The sequence below is a fragment of the Bombina bombina genome, chromosome 5 (assembly GCF_027579735.1).
Source record: "Bombina bombina isolate aBomBom1 chromosome 5, aBomBom1.pri, whole genome shotgun sequence".
NCBI classification, from domain to species: domain Eukaryota; kingdom Metazoa; phylum Chordata; class Amphibia; order Anura; family Bombinatoridae; genus Bombina; species Bombina bombina.
The window spans coordinates 919953204-919972813 of NC_069503.1; the positions used below are offsets into that span (position 1 = coordinate 919953204).

The window sequence follows — 19610 nt, forward strand, 5'->3', positions numbered from 1 at the left end:
GATGTATTTAATTAATATTTAAGTTAGGGGGGTGTTAGGGTTAGTGTTAGACTTAGGTTTAGGGGTTAATAATTTTATTAGAGTTGCGACGGTGTAGGGGGGGGCAGGATAGGGGTTAATAATTTTATTACAGTGGCGGCGGCGTAGGGGGGGCAGTATAGGGGTTAATAAATTTATTATAGATGGCGACGGTGTAGGGGGGGCAGATTAGGGGTTAATAAGTTTAATATAGGTTGCGGCGGGGTCCGGGAGCAGCGGTTTAGGGGTTAATACATTTATAACAGTTGCGTCGGGGTCTAGGAGCGGCGGTTTAGGGGTTAGTAACGTTATTTAGTTGCGGGGGGCTCCGGGGGCGCCGGTATAGGGGGTAGAACAGTGTAGTTAGTGTGAGTGCTTAGTGACAGGGGTATCAATAAAGCTGTTAAAAAGCCGAAGAGCAGCGAGATTGGATGTGTGATAACTATCACAATCCGCTGCTCATCGCCCCGTACTTGGTGCGCGGCTTTTTGACAGCTTTTATGATAACTTAGGCGAACGTATTCAGGTCTGCGGCGGCGATGTGAGGCGAGCTTAGGCGGGCATATTGGACCGGCGAAGGCAGGTAAAGTAGACGGCTTGATAAGTACCCCTCAATATATCATTTTATATTAACATCTCAAAGTGTTAAATGTCCCTTTAATCTGTAAACAAATGAAATAAGAGAGAAAAAGTTACTAATAAAGATAAAAAAAGATAATGTTATACTAATATTTAAAAATAAGAAATAGTTTTTATGTTTTTATGAAAATTTTTATCACACATTTATTACTTTTTAAAACACATTTAGTGACAGCTGTCAGATTCTCTTCCAGATGTCGCTCTCTCATTTGCTCCAGCCCCCCTTATTCCCACAGAAAGGAATGTTGTATGGACATCCCTGAGATCCATCACCTGTTTGAGTCTGTCCATGTGTCACTTTCATATATGGACAGGCCAGTATGGTAACATGTGACACACTGATACTAAAAACAGCACAGCACTCTGAGGACGATCCTTTAAACAATGTTGTCCAGCTGAGGAAACTCAGAGGACATTTGATCACACAAGTCCAGGAATTATTTGAAGGAAAGAACCCGGAAACTGATCGGCACAACATATTTCCCTTTAGGTTTATGTGACTCAGAATAGATAGGACATGAGCACTTCCCTGAGTTACAAGTCCCTGTCCAAAGAGCAGCAAACTATGGATAATCTGGAGAAGCAGCTTATTTGCCCAATATGTTTGGAAATGTTTTCAAAACCTGTGGTCATTCTACCTTGTCAACACAATCTCTGCAGAAAATGTGCAAGTGACATTTTCCAGGTAGGACTTCAAAATGGCAGTTAAGTTGAAAATGAATTAAAAAAATAATTATGTAATGTTAGATGGAATTCATATTTTATTCAGCAACTTCATTGTATTAGTAAAATATATCCAGTTAGATATAACGATTAGCAATATTACTGAATAACCTAATAGTTTTGAATAGCAACTGAAGCAATAAAAATGTGGTGCAGGCTAACATTATGTTTGGTAATTAATAGAAATAAAGAGACAGCTATAAGGCAGAAATTAAGTATTAATAATAGAAAAAGGTAAGGAAAAAATACAACTTCAAATTGGCAAAATAAATATCAATATCAATGTAAAAAAAAAATGTGTCTGTTGAATTAGACATGAGAAACAAAATCAGCAACTTAAAAATGGTATATACAGAAAAGTTTAAATATAACACCTAAATATATATTAAATTACTTTCACTTATAATACATTGCTGGTACAGTGAAAATTAGAGTAGTTTTTCTTCTTTGCAAAATCTAAAATTGGGCATTTTAAAATGTATTAAAGTTTTATTTATATAGTGTTTTTTTTTTTAATGAATGTCCCTGTGGTTAGGAAAATATCTTGCCTTGTTTTAATGGTTATGGAGTGCGTCAATAGAGAAATGGGATTTGTTCTAATCAGCCAGTGAGCTTCTGTTACACAGACCACTTGTGCACTTCCTGTTGGTTTTAAGATAAAAAAACAGCTTTAAAGGGACAGTTTACTCAAAATTTTTCTCCCCTTTAATTTGTTCCCAATGATCCACTTTACCTGCTGGAGTGTATTAAATTGTTTGCAAGTAGATCCTTTACCTTTATATTGGCATTCGAAATAGTTGATTTAGCATGTGGTATCCCCACCTATTCTGAAAGTTTGTGGCCGCAGGTCCCAGCTATAGATAAGCTTTGTAAACACAGCCAGCAGAAGAAATTATACTCCCAGTGGGATATAGCAGAGATAAGGTAATACAATGTTGATTTTCCATTGTTCTCTCCAAGTACTGATGATTGTTTTATGGACAGATATAAGATTAAGAAACATGATTATGTACACAATGTGATACAGTAATGAGATCTGATTATACCTACAAGCTCAACCCATTTTATTAGGTTGTGGCTTCAAAACACAAAATCAGAGCTTTAATATTCACAAATAAACCTTTAAAAGCTCATTTTCATATATTTTTTACTCCGCAGTTGGTAAAAAAAAGCAATTGTAAACACATTAAGGGAAAACTATTTTACAGTATACTGTCCCTTTAACTAATTTTTTTAAAATCAGCAACAACATATCTGTTAATGTGTTATTTATAGGTCTTTTATTTGTGTGGTAGAAAATGCATGAGTTTACGGTCCTATTAATGACTTCATTTGTGGCCTAGCATATCCCTTCCATTGTGTGCATCCAACATACAGAAATATTAATGTTAATAAATATATCTGCTATACTTATATTCTGCATATTTCTGTATCACTATATTTTATCTAAATGTTTAAAAAGGATATAATTTCCTAAATCACAACAAATTTGAAAACTACCAGCACCTCAGGTTGTAAACAGATGCTATGTGAATACATAACTGATAAGAGATGTCTTGAAAGCTTTTATTTTTGTTGTTGTCAAGCACAGGCCGCAAATCCATACTTGCCTACAAGAGGAGGAAACACTGTAGCTTCTGGCGGTCGATTTCGATGCCCCTCATGCAGACATGAAGTTGTTCTGGATCGACATGGAGTATACGGATTACAAAGAAATTTGCTGGTTGAAAATATCATTGATATATATAAACAGGAATCTACAAGGTAAAATGTTTATTTTACTTATAAGGCTCGGTCTTATCTACTGCACATTGAATGCAAAATCTTTGTTTAATCTGACAGATCTTTGTTTTCAATGCAAAATAGATTTAGCAGAATATATATATATATATATATATATATATATATATATATATATATATATATATATATATATATATAAAATTATAATATATATATATATATAAATAAATAAATAAATAAATATATATATCTACTAGATTACGAGTGGAGGGCAAATTACTGCACCCGATTACGCTTTAAATTTGCTAGAAGTAAGCATTTTACGTGTGTCGGGTAGTGTGCGTATTACAAGTTGAAAGTAAAATGTTTTTGCACGAGCGCTATTCTACCATACACTTCAACGGAGCGTGAAAAGTGGAAAAAAACACCCATAATTGCATGCAAACCCAATCGTGTTTAACCAAGTGCGCTAACCCGACCTGAAATATGAATATTTAACAGTCCAATGTTCTTCACATAGAAGATTATATCTATCTATCTATCTAATTATATATAGGTATATGTTTTGTAATATCTTTTTAAAAAATACTTAGAACATAGTCCCCTATGTGAAGAACATTGGAATGTGAAATATTTACAGTAAATATGAATATTGCATAAATATGATTTTACATGTTTTAACCTACTCGACTGCAAAGGGCTCCAATGCACACATATATATATATATATATATATATATATATATATATATATATATATATATATATATATATATATATATATATATATATATATATCCTATATTATAAAAGACAAGAGTTTGTCTGAAGCCGTCATGCGCAGTTCAGACAAACTCTTGCAGCTGATCGCACGCGCACCCACCCGGCAGCAGCGCGAGGACCCGGCAGCACAGCTGATCGCACGCGCAGGGGGTGAAATAAAGCAGCGCGAGGACCGGCAAGTGAAGGCGCACGAGAGAGAGAGAGAGAGAGAGAGAGAGAGAGAGAGAGAGAGAGAGAGAATATTAATTATAACACAACACGGCCCGTGTGAACGGGCTTTAGGACTAGTATATATATATCTATATATGTATACATATGTATATGTGTTTATATATGTATATGTCTGTAAATACATATATACACATATAAATGCATATATATATATATATATATATATATATATATATATATATATATATATATATATATATATATACTGTATATATAGATATACACATACATATACATATTTAGACATGTGTATGTTTGTATCCTCTATGTTAAAGCCCTTTGCAGCCTTTTTTTCTAACACCTTAGACCTCATATCTTTGAGCCCTTATAACTTTTGAATGCAATTTTTTTTAAATAATTTTTTTATCAGAGAGTGTTATTATGAGTGTAACTGTACTGTACATTGTATTTTTGATGTGTTATGTGCAACTTTTTGTCTCACGTAACAGTTAACCAGATCTCTGAAGTTGCGCTAACCTGACAAACGTTAAATTCAATTACGCTCAAGCAAAAGTGTTTACTTTCAACTCGTAATACTTGTGCTACTTCTGACGAGCAAAGAGCTGCGATAAACCCCTTATTGCTCTTGCGCAACAGTTATCTCGCCAGTCGTAATCTAGCTACATGTTGTTAGCCACAATTTAATTCTCAACTGAGAGTAAAGCTACATTTGTACCAGTAAATGAAGAAATTACTATTGGATGGAAGTTTCATAAGCACATTCCAACAGTACCAATGAGCAATAGTGAAATGTGACAGACTTTTCAACGAGAAAATGGAGGTTGCTGTAATCATTTTTTGAATTGTTTTTCTTGTTTAGCATTGGCAGGGCTTCTCTAAGTTTTGGAGGGAGGATAGATGGAAAAAGGAAACTATTTGCGAAACTAATAAATACATTCAATGAAGCTCCCTGAAATATCAATGGTACTAGATGAGCTAAAAGTGCTTAATAGTGGTCTAGATTAATGGACACTCATTAGGGACCTTCTTGTTAATAAAAAGGTCAAATTTCAATTTGAAAAAGAAGCATTATACTTCCACTTGCAGAAATGCTTCTAGTATAAGTTATTACTATTTTTCAGTGGCATAAACATATATCCTGTGTGGGCCCAGTGCATCCTCAGAATACGCCAAAAGGTCACACTAGTAAACTTCTTGTTTTATTTAAGTACAGTGAGTGCAATTTCTTTCATGGTCAACATTTCAATTTTGCACCCCGGTTATTGATTGAAACCTGTTAGGTGAGAGTGATTTATCCAGGTGACATATACTGTTTTTATATATATATATATATATATATATATATATATATATATATATATATATATATATATATTGGCCAAAAAACATACGTTAATGCCTAGGGGTCAATTTATCAAGCTCCGTATGGAGCGTGATGCCCCGTGTTTCCGGCGAGCCTTCATGCTCACCGGAAACAGAAGTTATGAAGCAGCGGTCCATAACCTATCCGCCTGCTCTGAGAAATCAACCCGATAGGATACGATTGGGTTGATTGACACCCCCTGCTAGCAGCATATGCTGTCGGCATTTATCGATGTGCAGCGGACATGATACTCTACATAGTATCATGTCCGCTTGCACATTAGTACATTGACCCCTAGAGTTTAACTTCTTCTTCAAACATTACAAAGCAAGGAAATTCCGAGATTTAACTGCATCATCAATTACATCACTGATTATATCACACATGGCATTGTTGATGACATCATCAATGACATAACCTATGACATCACCTACAACATCATCAATTACATCACTAGTGACATAATCCATGACATCATCCTACAGATCAGAGAAAATACTTTTTCGAAATCATCAATGAGATCACTAGTGACATAATCCATGACATCATCCTACAGATCAGAAAAAATACTTTTTCGAAATCATCAATGAGATCACTAGTGACATCACCTATGATGTCATCAATAGCATTTGTAATGGTAACCCATGACATCATTGTAAGGCTATAATATTGTACCCCTGTTGGTAATCACTTCACCCAGACTGGTCACTCCATCCTTAACCTCAGGATTAAAATTCTTAAAGGGAATTTCAAAGTCAAGACTCTCATGAATGAAAGACGTTTGAGATGAAAATGATCACACATTTCAATACCAGAAATGAAGGACTTAGGGCTAGATTTATGAAGCCCCTACGGCAGCCCTACGGCAGCAAGTTCTCACAAGAACTTGCTCGCCGTGATTTATCAAGCAGCGGTCACCAGACCGCTGCTTGATAATGCTCTTCACCACCTCTGAACTGGCGAAATTCAATCTCCTCGGTCGAGTCCGACCGAGGAGATTGACAGCTCCTGCCCGCGCGTGATTGGCTGTGCGCGGGCAGGGGGCGGGATTGCACGCGAGCGCAAAATTGCGCTCGTGTGCAATGCCGAATGCCTGCGGGTATTTTCGCCCCGCCACAGGCGAGCTGAGGCGTACAGGGGCGCGTATACGCGCCCCTGTACGCCTCAGCTTTAATAAATCTAGCCCTTAACCCTTTAAGGACACAGCTTTCAGTTTGCTCAATTGTTTTATGACGGAAAAATTCCGTCATATGTCCTTAAGAGGTTAATGTAGACTCTGGCTTTCTCACACACTACCATAACTTTCTATAATCTCTCATCTTATTGTCCTATATTGGTTTCTTTTTCCTTTTGTTTTTCCTCTCATCTGGCCTATTTACTCTCCTCTGTTTATTTATTCTTTCTGGCTATTCTCAGCTATTTTCTCCTTCAGACACATTCTTTGCTTTTATGACCCCCTCTCACCCCCCTCCCTCCCTTCCATTTGTTGCATGTGATGTGTATCTATATCAGAATGGTCAGTATTGCTTTAGACCTGAGGAAGAGAGGAAAACTCTCGAAAGCTTGTCTTTTAAATATTATGTTAGTCCAATAAAAAAGTCCAATAAAAAAGGTATCACTGCATACTGCAATACTTTGTTTTTTGAGCATCTATATATATATAGATATATATATATATACAGGGAGTGCAGAATTATTAGGCAAGTTGTATTTTTGAGGATTAATTTTATTATTGAACAACAACCATGTTCTCAATGAACCCAAAAAACTCATTAATATCAAAGCTGAATAGTTTTGGAAGTAGTTTTTAGTTTGTTTTTAGTTATAGCTATTTTAGGGGGATATCTGTGTCTGCAGGTGACTATTACTGTGCATAATTATTAGGCAACTTAACAAAAAACAAATATATACCCATTTCAATTATTTATTTTTACCAGTGAAACCAATATAACATCTCAACATTCACAAATATACATTTCTGACATTCAAAAACAAAACAAAAACAAATCAGTGACCAATATAGCCACCTTTCTTTGCAAGGACACTCAAAAGCCTGCCATCCATGGATTCTGTCAGTGTTTTGATCTGTTCACCATCAACATTGCGTGCAGCAGCAACCACAGCCTCCCAGACACTGTTCAGAGAGGTGTACTGTTTTCCCTCCTTGTAAATCTCACATTTGATGATGGACCACAGGTTCTCAATGGGGTTCAGATCAGGTGAACAAGGAGGCCATGTCATTAGATTTTCTTCTTTTATACCCTTTCTTGCCAGCCACGCTGTGGAGTATTTGGATGCGTGTGATGGAGCATTGTCCTGCATGAAAATCATGTTTTTCTTGAAGGATGCAGACTTCTTCCTGTACCACTGCTTGAAGAAGGTGTCTTCCAGAAACTGGGAGTAGGACTGGGAGTTGAGCTTGACTCCATCCTCAACCCGAAAAGGCCCCACAAGCTCATCTTTGATGATACCAGCCCAAACCAGTACTCCACCTCCACCTTGCTGGCGTCTGAGTCGGACTGGAGCTCTCTGCCCTTTACCAATCCAGCCACGGGCCCATCCATCTGGCCCATCAAGACTTACTCTCATTTCATCAGTCCATAAAACCTTAGAAAAATCAGTCTTGAGATATTTCTTGGCCCAGTCTTGACTTTTCAGCTTGTGTGTCTTGTTCAGTGGTGGTCGTCTTTCAGCCTTTCTTACCTTGGCCATGTCTCTGAGTATTGCACACCTTGTGCTTTTGGGCACTCCAGTGATGTTGCAGCTCTGAAATATGGCCAAACTGGTGGCAAGTGGCATCTTGGCAGCTGCACGCTTGACCTTTCTCAGTTCATGGGCAGTTATTTTGCGCTTTGGTTTTTCCACACGCTTCTTGCGACCCTGTTGACTATTTTGAATGAAACGCTTGATTGTTCGATGATCACGCTTCAGAAGCTTTGCAATTTTAAGAGTGCTGCATCCCTCTGCAAGATATCTTACTATTTTTGACTTTTCTGAGCCTGTCAAGTCCTTCTTTTGACCCGTTTTGCCAAAGGAAAGGAAGTTGCCTAATAATTATGCACACCTGATATAGGGTGTTGATGTCATTAGACCACACCCCTTCTCATTACAGAGATGCACATCACCTAATATGCTTAATTGGTAGTAGGCTTTCGAGCCTATACAGCTTGGAGTAAGACAACATGCATAAAGAGGATGATGTGGTCAAAATACTCATTTGCCTAATAATTCTGCACTCCCTGTATATATATGTGTGTGTGTGTGATGTGTTTGTATATACTCAGGATCCTTTTCATGGGCAAAAAATATATAAATATAAACCGTGCAAACTTTACTAACAAAATTACAGTTTTTACATTTTGTATGCATATATTTTGCAATTACTAAAGCTGTTACATTTTGTGCATACATATGTTAACAATTATTTTAATGTCCTTTTAAATCTATGATTTGTTTAGGAGAGGTGTGTATTTATGGTGATTACTTATAAATAGACAAGAAAGGATACTGTTAATCATAGAATTAATCAACTATATAATTGCTTTTTAAATAGTTTTATAATATTGCACTTTAAAGGGACATGAAACCCACATTTTTTCTTTCATGATTTAGAAAGAGAATGCAATTTTAAACATCTTTCTAATTTACTTTTATTATCTAATTTGTTTTATTCTCTTGATATTCTTTGCTGAAAATCATATCTAGATATGCTTGGTAGCTGCTGATTGGTTGCTGCACATAGAAGCCTCGTGTGATTGGCTCACCCATGTGCATTGCTTTTTCTTCAAATAAGGATATCTAAAAAATGAAGCAAAATAAATAATAGAAGTAAATTGTAATGTTTTTTTAAATTTATATGTTCTATCTGAATCATGAAAGAAAGATTTTGGGTTTAGTGTCCCTTTAACCACAAAACAGTTGCTCTCATAGTTTAGAATCTTTCAAGCTAAAATAAGTCATTCTCATGTGACACATATATCTAAGCCAATCACAGTCTGTTATGATAGCATCTTGTAAACAAGAAGATTATTTACCAATCTTCTGACAATCCTAATTTAGGCAAATGGCTGTAGTTTCTGTGGGAGAGCACCTGCTTGCAGAAAGAAACTTGAGAGTAACAAATGGGTATCATCAGAATCTAATTCATGTCTAATAGAAGCTCTTTCATTTAACAAATGCCTTTAAGATGATATGTGTCTCACAACGTATTACAGCATATGATATTTTGGTAACATCAGAAACAGATAAATAAACCTCTCTAGAGAAAAAAGAATAGTGTAAATCGAGAACTTGAATTACAAAATGTACTGTCTCTAGTTTGTTCAAATCCCTGTTGACTTCATACCATATTGATGTTTACAGAATATTATTTTTTTTTAAATTTTATTCATCTATATTAAATAAAATAATCTGTCATAGAGCAAAAAATACTTTAAAGGGGCACTAAACACTAAGGACTATATTACAAGTTGCAAGTAAACATATTTGCTAGAGCGCAATCAAATTTAACGTGCATCAGGTTAGCAACCTTAAAGGGTTAGGGATAAAGAAAAGTTACACCAAACATAACATAAATAAATTAAAATACACTTACACTCATATAAACACTTTCTTATAAAAAAAAATAGTTATAGAAAATTTAATAAAATATATTTAAAAGGGTTCAAAGGTATATGGTATATGGCCATGTATTTGACTGCAAAAAGTTATAATATATATATGTGTGTCTAAATAATAATTCTATAATATTATTTAATTTATTTTACTTTATATTTACTGTAAATATTTAACATTCCAATGTTCTTCACATACAGGAATGTAATTTAATTTTACATACATATTTCTATATATATGTATATCTGTACATACCTATACCTGTATATCTATTTCTACAGATACATAGGTATAGATATATATTTTACACTAACATTATCATATATATATATATATATATATATATATATATATATATATATATATATATATATATATATATATATATATATATATATATATATATATATATATATATATGAATATAGCATATATATATAGAGGAATATGGCTACACCTCGCTGATGAGGCCCAATGAAGGCCGAAATGATTGTCTAGGGTTGCCGTATTCCTTGTACAGAGAGGAATTGCCTGGTATTTCAGTGCTGGACTGCGGGATCAGACTGATATACTATAGGAAAGTTCTACTCTGTGAAAAGCATTACTAGGCTAGAAAGAGGCTGCACCCAGGTGGTAAATTACCATAGAACAGGCTAACAAGTTATTGAGCTGGTTGTTCATTCCTGAGAGTGCGCTTCTCTCTCTCTATGTGTGTGTGTGTGTGTGTGTGTGTATTTTATATATATATATATATATATATATATATATATATACAGTGGGTTTGTCTGATTAGTTTACACTAAAAATTTGTTATCTTAAGGAGCTTTTTGAAATATTAAATATAAAATATTACAAAAGATTAATAATATTTCTAATTGTGAACAATTATTATAGTTACTAGAACAATTCTAAATAATCCAAAGAATATATATACTGTATATATATATATATATATATATATATATATATATATATATATATATATATTACAGTATCTATAATGATTTTTTAATAATTATTAATATTTTATATTTCAATAACGCTCCTTAAGATAAATACGTTTTCATGTATGCTAACCCAACACTGTGTTAGACCTACATTGCGAAACCAGAAGCACTTAACGCATATTTTACATTCCTATGTTCTTCACATAGAAAAAATATATAATTTTTATTATTAAATATATATATATATGATAGTGTAAAATATATATCTAACCTATATATCTATCTGAATGTAGACACAAACACACACACATATATATATATATATATATATATATATATATATATATATATATATATATATATATATATATATATATATATATATATATATATATATATATATATAATAAAAATAACATATTCCTGTATGTGAAGAACATTGGAATGTGAAATATTAATAACTCCTGTCGGGTTAACGCCGAACAATAAGTGCTAGTTTATTTTCATCTGCACTCTCCATTAAAGTATATGGGGAGAATAAGCCTGCATGGTCACAATATCTGAAGTCTGAAGTTAGGGCGTGCAAAACTTTTACTTTCAACTTCTAGTATGCACGCTAACACCCACATGCAAAAAGATTACTTCTACCAAAGTTTACGATAGTGCTGAAGTGCTAAATAACGCATCACTTGTAATTTAGCCCTAAATACATTTTAGCACCTCTGTCTAATCATGGGTGCTATCATTATGGAACCTATGGTACACTACAGGTATTTGAAGGAGAGTTGTTGCACACGTGCAAATAGGTCAGCCCTGGAATATAGTGAAAGATAGATTTTAACATGGCGGCACACATAACTAGCCCTTTGAGTGCTAATGACGGCTCTGAGCCGTCACAGAGTTTCCCACTCTGGTGCTAATGACGGCTCAGAGCCGTAACTAGCACTCTCCCACCTTTGAGGGAGATCTGTGGGCTCCCACCCGCTCTTACCCTGGCGATCGTGCCTGTAGAGTGACAGGCATCGCCGGGGCTTCCCGTTTTGCGTGGTGACGTCACACGCAATAATGTGATGACATCACCGCGCAACTTTATTTATACTTAACAATGTTAAGTATAGGAGCAGGGGGCATGCTGCTTAGAAGCCTGTATCTCCGGCATCTAAGCAGCTACAGACCCCCAAGACCCACCATTGGAAAGGTAATCACCTAACATTTCCAACAGTGTAAGTCTTGGTTCAAAAAAATAAAAAAATAAAAAAAACATTAAAAAATCTTAGCACCCAGGTGGGAAAGTGCTTAGCACTCAAAGGGCTAGAGGAAGGCGGGGAATAAACTCAATACTAAGCTTATAAAATGCATTTAGGGTCAGATTACAAGTGGAGCACAAAATATCACTTTCGCTTAAGCGATATTTGTGCTCCAATTTGTAATGCCAGTGCACTCAGATGTGCACTGCTATTACGAGTTAGGTACAACATGAACGCATTTAAAGGAACATAAAAGATTAAAGAGACATGAAACCCAAAACTTTAATTTCATGATTCAGATAGAGCAAATCATTTTAAACAACTTTGCAGTTTATTTCTATCATCTAATTTGCTTAGTTCTCTTGGTATACATTGTTGAAAGGCATACCTAGGTAGGCCCAGTAGCTGGAAGCTAGCTGCTGATTGGTGGCTGCATAAATATACCTCTTTTATGTCCCGTTAATGTTTATTTAATCCTCCATTGTTTTACTCACTTGTAATTCTTCTATACTGCAAACTAATATTTTCAATCAAAATTAGTATAAACAAGATTTATATAAATATACAAATCTATATTTATATTTAAACAAGGCATTGCAAATACAGAACACTGATCTTAGAGGTACCATTCGTTTGTATACACAAATGCAGAATTTGGCTGCTGGTAGAGGCGTTTGGCTATTTTCTAGATTTATTTTTCTAATAGTGCAACACACAAAGGGCCCAAACCAAACGGAAAAAAAAGGAAAAAAGCCTGCAACTGAAAGTTAAAGGGACAGTCTACTTGAAAATTGTTATTGTTTAGAAAGATAGATAATCCCTTTATTACCCGTTCCCCAGTTTTGCATAAGCAACATTATTATATTAATGTACTTTTACCTCTATGATTACCAGTATCTAAGCCTCTGCAGACTTCCCCCTTATCTCAGTGCTTTTTACAAACTTGCATTTTAGCCAATTAGTGCTGGTTCCAGCATAACTGCAATGTTATTTATATGGCACATATGAACTAGTACTGTCTGGCTGTGAAAATCTAATAAAATGAACTGAGATTAGAGGCAGCCTTCAGGGGCTTAGAAACAGGCAGAGGTTCAGAGATTATAAAGTATATTAATATAACAATGTTGGTTTTACAAAGCAGGGAAATAGTATAGTAAAGGTGTTGGGGTTGTAATCTTAAATTCCGGGAGCGGATGCTCTTCCATAGGCCCCACATGCGTGAGGAAAGGTTCTCCTGATGAGAGCTTGTCTGGACGAATCTGCATTGGAGTTCTTTGCAGTCAAGTAGATGAAAAGATGTAAAATCATATTTATGCAATATTCATATTTAATAAAGTGTTATACAGTGTATTTACTGTAAATATTTCACATTCCAATGTTCTGCACATAGCAGAATATGTTCTATGTATTATTAAATAGATATTTTAAATAGATATTCCTATATATATATATATATATATATATATATATATATATATATATATATATATATATATATATATATATACCTATAGATAATCATCTACGTATAAAGGTATAGATATATATTTTACCAAAAGAACATTATATATTTCTTTCATGTAATTTGCAAGAGTCTATGAGCTAGCGACGTATGGGATATACATTCCTACCAGGAGGGGCAAAGTTTCCCAAACCTCAAAATGCCTATAAATACACCCCTTACCACACCCACAAATCAGTTTTTACAAACTTTGCCTCCTATGGAGGTGGTGAAGTAAGTTTGTGCTAGATTTCTACGTTGATATGCGCTTCACAGCATGCTGAAGCCTGGTTTTCCTCTCAGAGTGCAGTGAATGACAGAGGGATGTGAAGGGAGTATTGCCTATTGAATGCTATGGTCATCCTATCGGGGATCTATTTCATAGGTTCTCTGTTATCGGTCGTAGAGATTTTTCTCCTACCTCCATTTTCAGATCGACGATATACTCTTATATACCATTACCTCTGCTGATTCTCGTTTCAGTACTGGTTTGGCTATCTACTATATGTAGATGAGTGTCTTTTGGTAAGTATGTCTTATTTTATTTATGACACTCTCAGCTATGGTTTGGCACTTTATATGTAAAGTTCTAAATATATGTTTTATACTTATATTTGCCATGATTCAGGTTAATCAGTATATTTCCTTCTTACAGACTGTCAGTTTCATTTTTGGTAAATGCATATGAATACATTTTTTTCTTACCTGAAAATTTGTCAAATTGACTTCTCTTTCTAAATTGCGGGCTGTTAGGCTCGCGGGTGCAAAAAATGCTAGAATTTATTGCGTCATTTTTGGCGCGAGAATTACGTTTGTTGACGTTAATGTCGCCATTTCTGGTGTCGTAGTTGACGCCGAGAGTTTTCACGTACTTGCGTCATCTATGACGCTCGTGTTTGTTGCAGACGTTTTTGGCACCAAAAAATTTGTCAATGTGGGCGTCATACTTGGCGCCAGTTTTTTTGACATTATTTAAGTCTTTGTTTCTTTTTGCTTTTGGTTTCCAGAGGCTTATTCTGTTTGCATTTTTTCCCATTCCTGAAACTGTCATTTAAGGAATTTGATAATTTTGCTTTATATGTTGTTTTTTCTATTATATATTGCAAGATGTCTCAATCTGACCCTGCATCAGAATCTACTTCTGGAATGCTGCTGCCTGATGTCGGTTCTACCAAAGCTAAGTGCATTTGTTGTAAACTTGTGGTAACTGTTCCTCCGGCTGTAGTTTGTGTTAGTTGTCATGATAAACTTTCAAAAGCAGACAATATTTCCATTAGTAGTAGTCCATTACCTGTTGTTGTTCCTTCAACATCTAATGTTCAGGATATTCCTGTTAATGTGAGAGAATTTGTTTCTAATTCTATTCAGAAGGCCCTGTCTGTTATACCACCTTCTAATAAACGTAAAAGGTCTTTTAAAACTTCTCATAAATTAGATGAATTTTTAAATGACCACCAGCATTCTGATTTATCTATCTCTGATGAGGATCTATCTGGTTCAGAAGATTCTGCCTTAGATATTGACACTGACAAATCTTCATATTTATTTTAAATGGAGTTTATTCATTCTTTACTTAAAGAGGTGTTGATTGCATTAGATATGGAGGAGTATAGTCCTCTTGATATTAAAACCAGTAAACGTTTAAATTCGGTTTTTAAACCTCATGTAGTTATTCCAGAGGTTTTTCCAGTTCCTGATGCTATTTCAGATGTAATTTCTAGGGAATAGAATAGTTTGGGTACTTCATTTACTCCTTCTTTAAGGTTTAAGAGACTGTACCCTTTGCCGACTGATAGATTGGAGTTTTGGGAAAAAATCCCCAAAGTTGATGGGGCTATCTCTACTCTTGCTAAGCGTACTACTATTCCTACGGCAGATAGTACTTCTTTTAAAGATCCTTTAGATAGGAAGCTTGAATCTTTTCTAAGGAAGGCTTATTTATGTTCAGTTCATCTTCTCAGGCCTGCTATTTCTTTGGCTGATGTTGCTGCGGCTTCAACTTTTTGGTTGGAAGCTTTAGCGCAACAAGTACCAGATCATAATGTGTATAGCATTGTTAAGCTTAATGTCAGGTATATGTCTTTAGCTATTTTAGCTAGAAGAGCTTTATGGCTTAAATCTTGGAATGCAGATATAACTTCTAAGTCAACGTTGCTATCTCTTTCTTTCCAAGGTAATAAATTATTTGGTTCTCAGTTGGATTCTATAATTTCAACTGTCACTGGGGTGAAGGGAGTTTTTTTGCCTCAGGATAAAAAATCTAAGGGTAAATTTTGGGCTACTAACCGTTTTCGTTCTTTTCGCCAGAATAAGGAACAGAAGCCTGACCCTTCCCCTAAAGGAACGGCTTCCAATTGGAAGCCTTCTCCAGTCTGGAATAAATCCAAGCCTTTTAGAAAATCAAAACCAGCCCCCAAGTCCGCATGAAGGTGCGGCCCTCATTCCAGCACAGCTGGTAGGGGGCAGGCTACGATTTTTCAAAGATGTTTGGATCAATTCAGTCCAAAATCATTGGATCAGAACATTGTTTCTCAAGGGTACAGAATAGGTTTCAAGATAAGACCGCCTGTGAGAAGGTTCTTTCTCTCACGCATTCCAGTGAACCCAGTAAAGGCTCAGGCATTCCTGAAATGTGTTTCAGACCTGGAGTCATCTGGGGTAATTGTGCCAGTTCCATATCGGGAACGGGGTCTGGGGTTTTATTCAAATCTGTTCATTGTACCAAAGAAAGAGAATTCTTTCAGACCAGTTCTGGATCTAAAAAATTTGAATCGTTATGTAAGAATACTAACATTCAAGATGGTGACTATAAGGACTATTCTGCCTTTTGTTCTGCAAGGGAATTATATGTCCACAATAGACTTACAGGATGCTTATCTTCATATTCCAATTCATCCAGATCACTATCAGTTCCTGAGATTCTCTTTTCTAGACAATCATTACCAATTTGTTGCTCTTCCTTTTGGCCTAGCAACAGCTCCAAGGATCTTCTCAAAGGTTCTCGGTGCCCTTCTCTCTGTAATCTGTATTGCGGTGTTTCCTTATTTGGACGATATCTTGGTACTTGCTCAGTCTTTACATTCTGCAGAATCTCACACGAATCAACTTGTGTTGTTTCTTCAAGAACATGGTTGGAGGATCAATTTACCAAAAGGTTCTTTGATTCCTCAGACAAGGGTAACCTTTTTAGGATTCCAAATAGATTCAGTATCCGTCTGAAATTGGTTTCAGCTTGTCGGAACCTTCAGTCTCAATCATTCCCTTCAGTAGCTATGTGCATGGAAGTTTTAGGTCTCATGACTGCAGCATCGGACGCGATCCCCTTTGCTCGTTTTCACATGAGACCTCTTCAGCTTTGTATACTGAACCTTTGGTGCAGGGATTATACAAAGATATCACAATTGATATCCTTAAATCCCAATACTCGACTATCTCTGACTTGGTGGTTAAATCACCACCGTTTAGTTCAAGGGGCCTCTTTTCTTCATCCAACCTGGACTGTGATTTCAACAGATGTGAGTCTTTCAGGTTGGGGAGCTGTCTGGGGTTCTCTGACAGCGCAGGGGGTTTGGAAATCTCAAGAGGCGAGATTACCAATCAATATTTTTGAACTCCGTGCGATTTTCAGAGCTCTTCAGTTCTGGCCTCTTCTGAAGAGAGAATCATTTATTTGTTTTCAGACAGAGAATGTCACAACTGGGGCGTATGTCAATCATCAAGATGGGACTCACAGTCCTCAAGCTATGGAAGAAGTATCTCGGATACTTGCATGGGTGGAATCCAGCTCCTGTCTAATCTCTGCGGTTCATATCCCAGGTATAGACAATTGGGAAGCGGATTATCTCAGTCGCCAGACTTTACATCCGGGAGAATGTTCTCTTCACCCAGATGTGTTTCTTCAGATTTTTCAGATATGGGGGCTTCCAGAAATAGATTTGATGGCATCTCATCTAAACAGGAAACTTCCCAGGTATCTGTCTAGATCCAGGGATCCTCAGGCGGAAGCAGTGGATGCGTTGTCACTTCCTTGGAATTTTCAACCTGCTTATATCTTTCCGCCTCTAGTTCTTCTTCCAAGAGTGATTTCCAAAATCATAATGGAACGTTCGTTTGTACTGCTGGTGGCTCCAGCATGGCCACAAAGGTTTTGGTATGCGGATCTTTTTCCGGAGGTCCAGTTGCCAACCTTGGCCACTTCTGTTAAGGTCAGACCTTCTATCTCAAGGTCCGTTTTTCCATCAGGATCTCAAATCATTAAATTTGAAGGTATGGAGATTGAAGGCTTAGTGCTTAGTCATAGAGGTTTCTCTGACTCAGTGATCAATACTATGTTGCAGGCTCGTAAATCTGTGTCTAGAAAGATTTATTACTGAGTTTGGAAGACTTACATTTCATGGTGTTCCTCTCATAAGTTCTCTTGGCATTCTTTTAGAATTCCTAGAATTTTACAGTTTCTTCAGGATGGTTTGGATAAGGGTTTGTCTTTGAAAGGACAAATTGGAAAGGACAAATCTCTGCTCTTTCTGTTCTGTTTCACAGAAAAATTGCTAATCTTCCTGACATTCATTGTTTTGTACAGGCTTTGGCTCGTATCAAGCCTGTCATTAAGTCAATCTCTCCTCCTTGGAGTCTTAATTTGGTTTTGAGAGCTTTACAGGTTCCTCCGTTTGAGCCTATGCATTCTTTGGATATTAAGTTACTTTCTTGGAAAGTATTGTTTCTTTTGGCTATCTCTTCTGCTAGAAGAGTTTCTGAATTATCTGCTCTTTCTTGTGAGTCTCTTTTTCTGATTTTTCATCAGGATAAGGCGGTTTTGCAGACTTCATTTCAATTTTTACCTAAGGTTGTGAATTCCAACAACATTAGTAGAGAAATTGTTGTCCCTTCGTTGTGTCCTAATCCTAAGAATTCTTTGGAAAAATCTTTGCATTCTTTGGATGTGGTAAGAGCTTTGAAATATTATGTTGAAGCTATTAAAGATTTCAGAAAGACTTCTAGTCTATTTGTTATCTTTTCTGGTCCTAGGAAAGGTCAGAAAGCTTCTGATATTTCTTTGGCTTCCTGGTTAAAGCTTTTGATTCATCATGCTTATGTGGAGTCGGGTAAATCCCCGCCTCAGAGGATTACGGCTCATTCTACTAGGTCAGTTTCTACTTCCTGGGCTTTTAAGAATGAAGCTTCTGTTGATCAGATTTGCAAAGCAGCAACTTGGTCTTCTTTGCATACTTTTACTAAATTCTACCATTTTGATGTTTTTTCTTCATCAGAAGAAGTTTTTGGTAGAAAAGTTTTTCAGGCAGCTGTTTCAGTTTGATTCTTCTGCTCATAATTTCAGTTTTTTTCATTATAAGATTAAAACTTTTTGATTTGGGTTGTGGATTCTTTTTTCAGCGGAATTGGCTGTCTTTATGTTTATCCCTCCCTCTCTAGTGACTCTTGTGTGGAGTTCCACATCTTGGGTATTTGCTATCCCATACGTCACTAGCTCATGGACTCTTGCCAATTACATGAAAGAAAACATAATTTATGTAAGAACTTACCTGATAAATTCATTTCTTTCATATTGGCAAGAGTACATGAGGACCACCCTTTTTGTGGTGGTTATGATTTTTTTGTATAAAGCACAATTATTCCAATTCCTTGTTGATGCTTTCGCTCCTTTCTTATCACCCCACTTCTTGGCTATTCGTTAAACTGAATTGTGGGTGTGGTGGGGGGTGTATTTATAGGCATTTTGAGGTTTGGGAAACTTTGCCCCTCCTGGTAGGAATGTATATCCCATACGTCACTAGCTCATGGACTCTTGCCAATATGAAATAAATGAATTTATCAGGTAAGTTC

General features: G+C 35.9%; 1 protein-coding gene across 2 annotated transcripts in view; it reads left to right on the forward strand.

Moving 5' to 3' along the window:
* The first annotated feature begins 1014 nt into the window (after positions 1-1014).
* Positions 1015-19610, forward strand: part of TRIM55 (tripartite motif containing 55) — a 203933-nt gene continuing 185337 nt past the window's right edge. The window contains exons 1-2 of one of the 2 annotated variants that reach the window (XM_053715086.1): positions 1015-1342; positions 2972-3144. In XM_053715086.1, coding sequence (XP_053571061.1) covers positions 1175-1342; positions 2972-3144 — 341 coding nt within the window. In that variant the 5' untranslated portion in view covers positions 1015-1174. The remainder of the gene's footprint in view (positions 1343-2971; positions 3145-19610) is intronic. The other variant, XM_053715085.1, reaches the window with a different exon arrangement.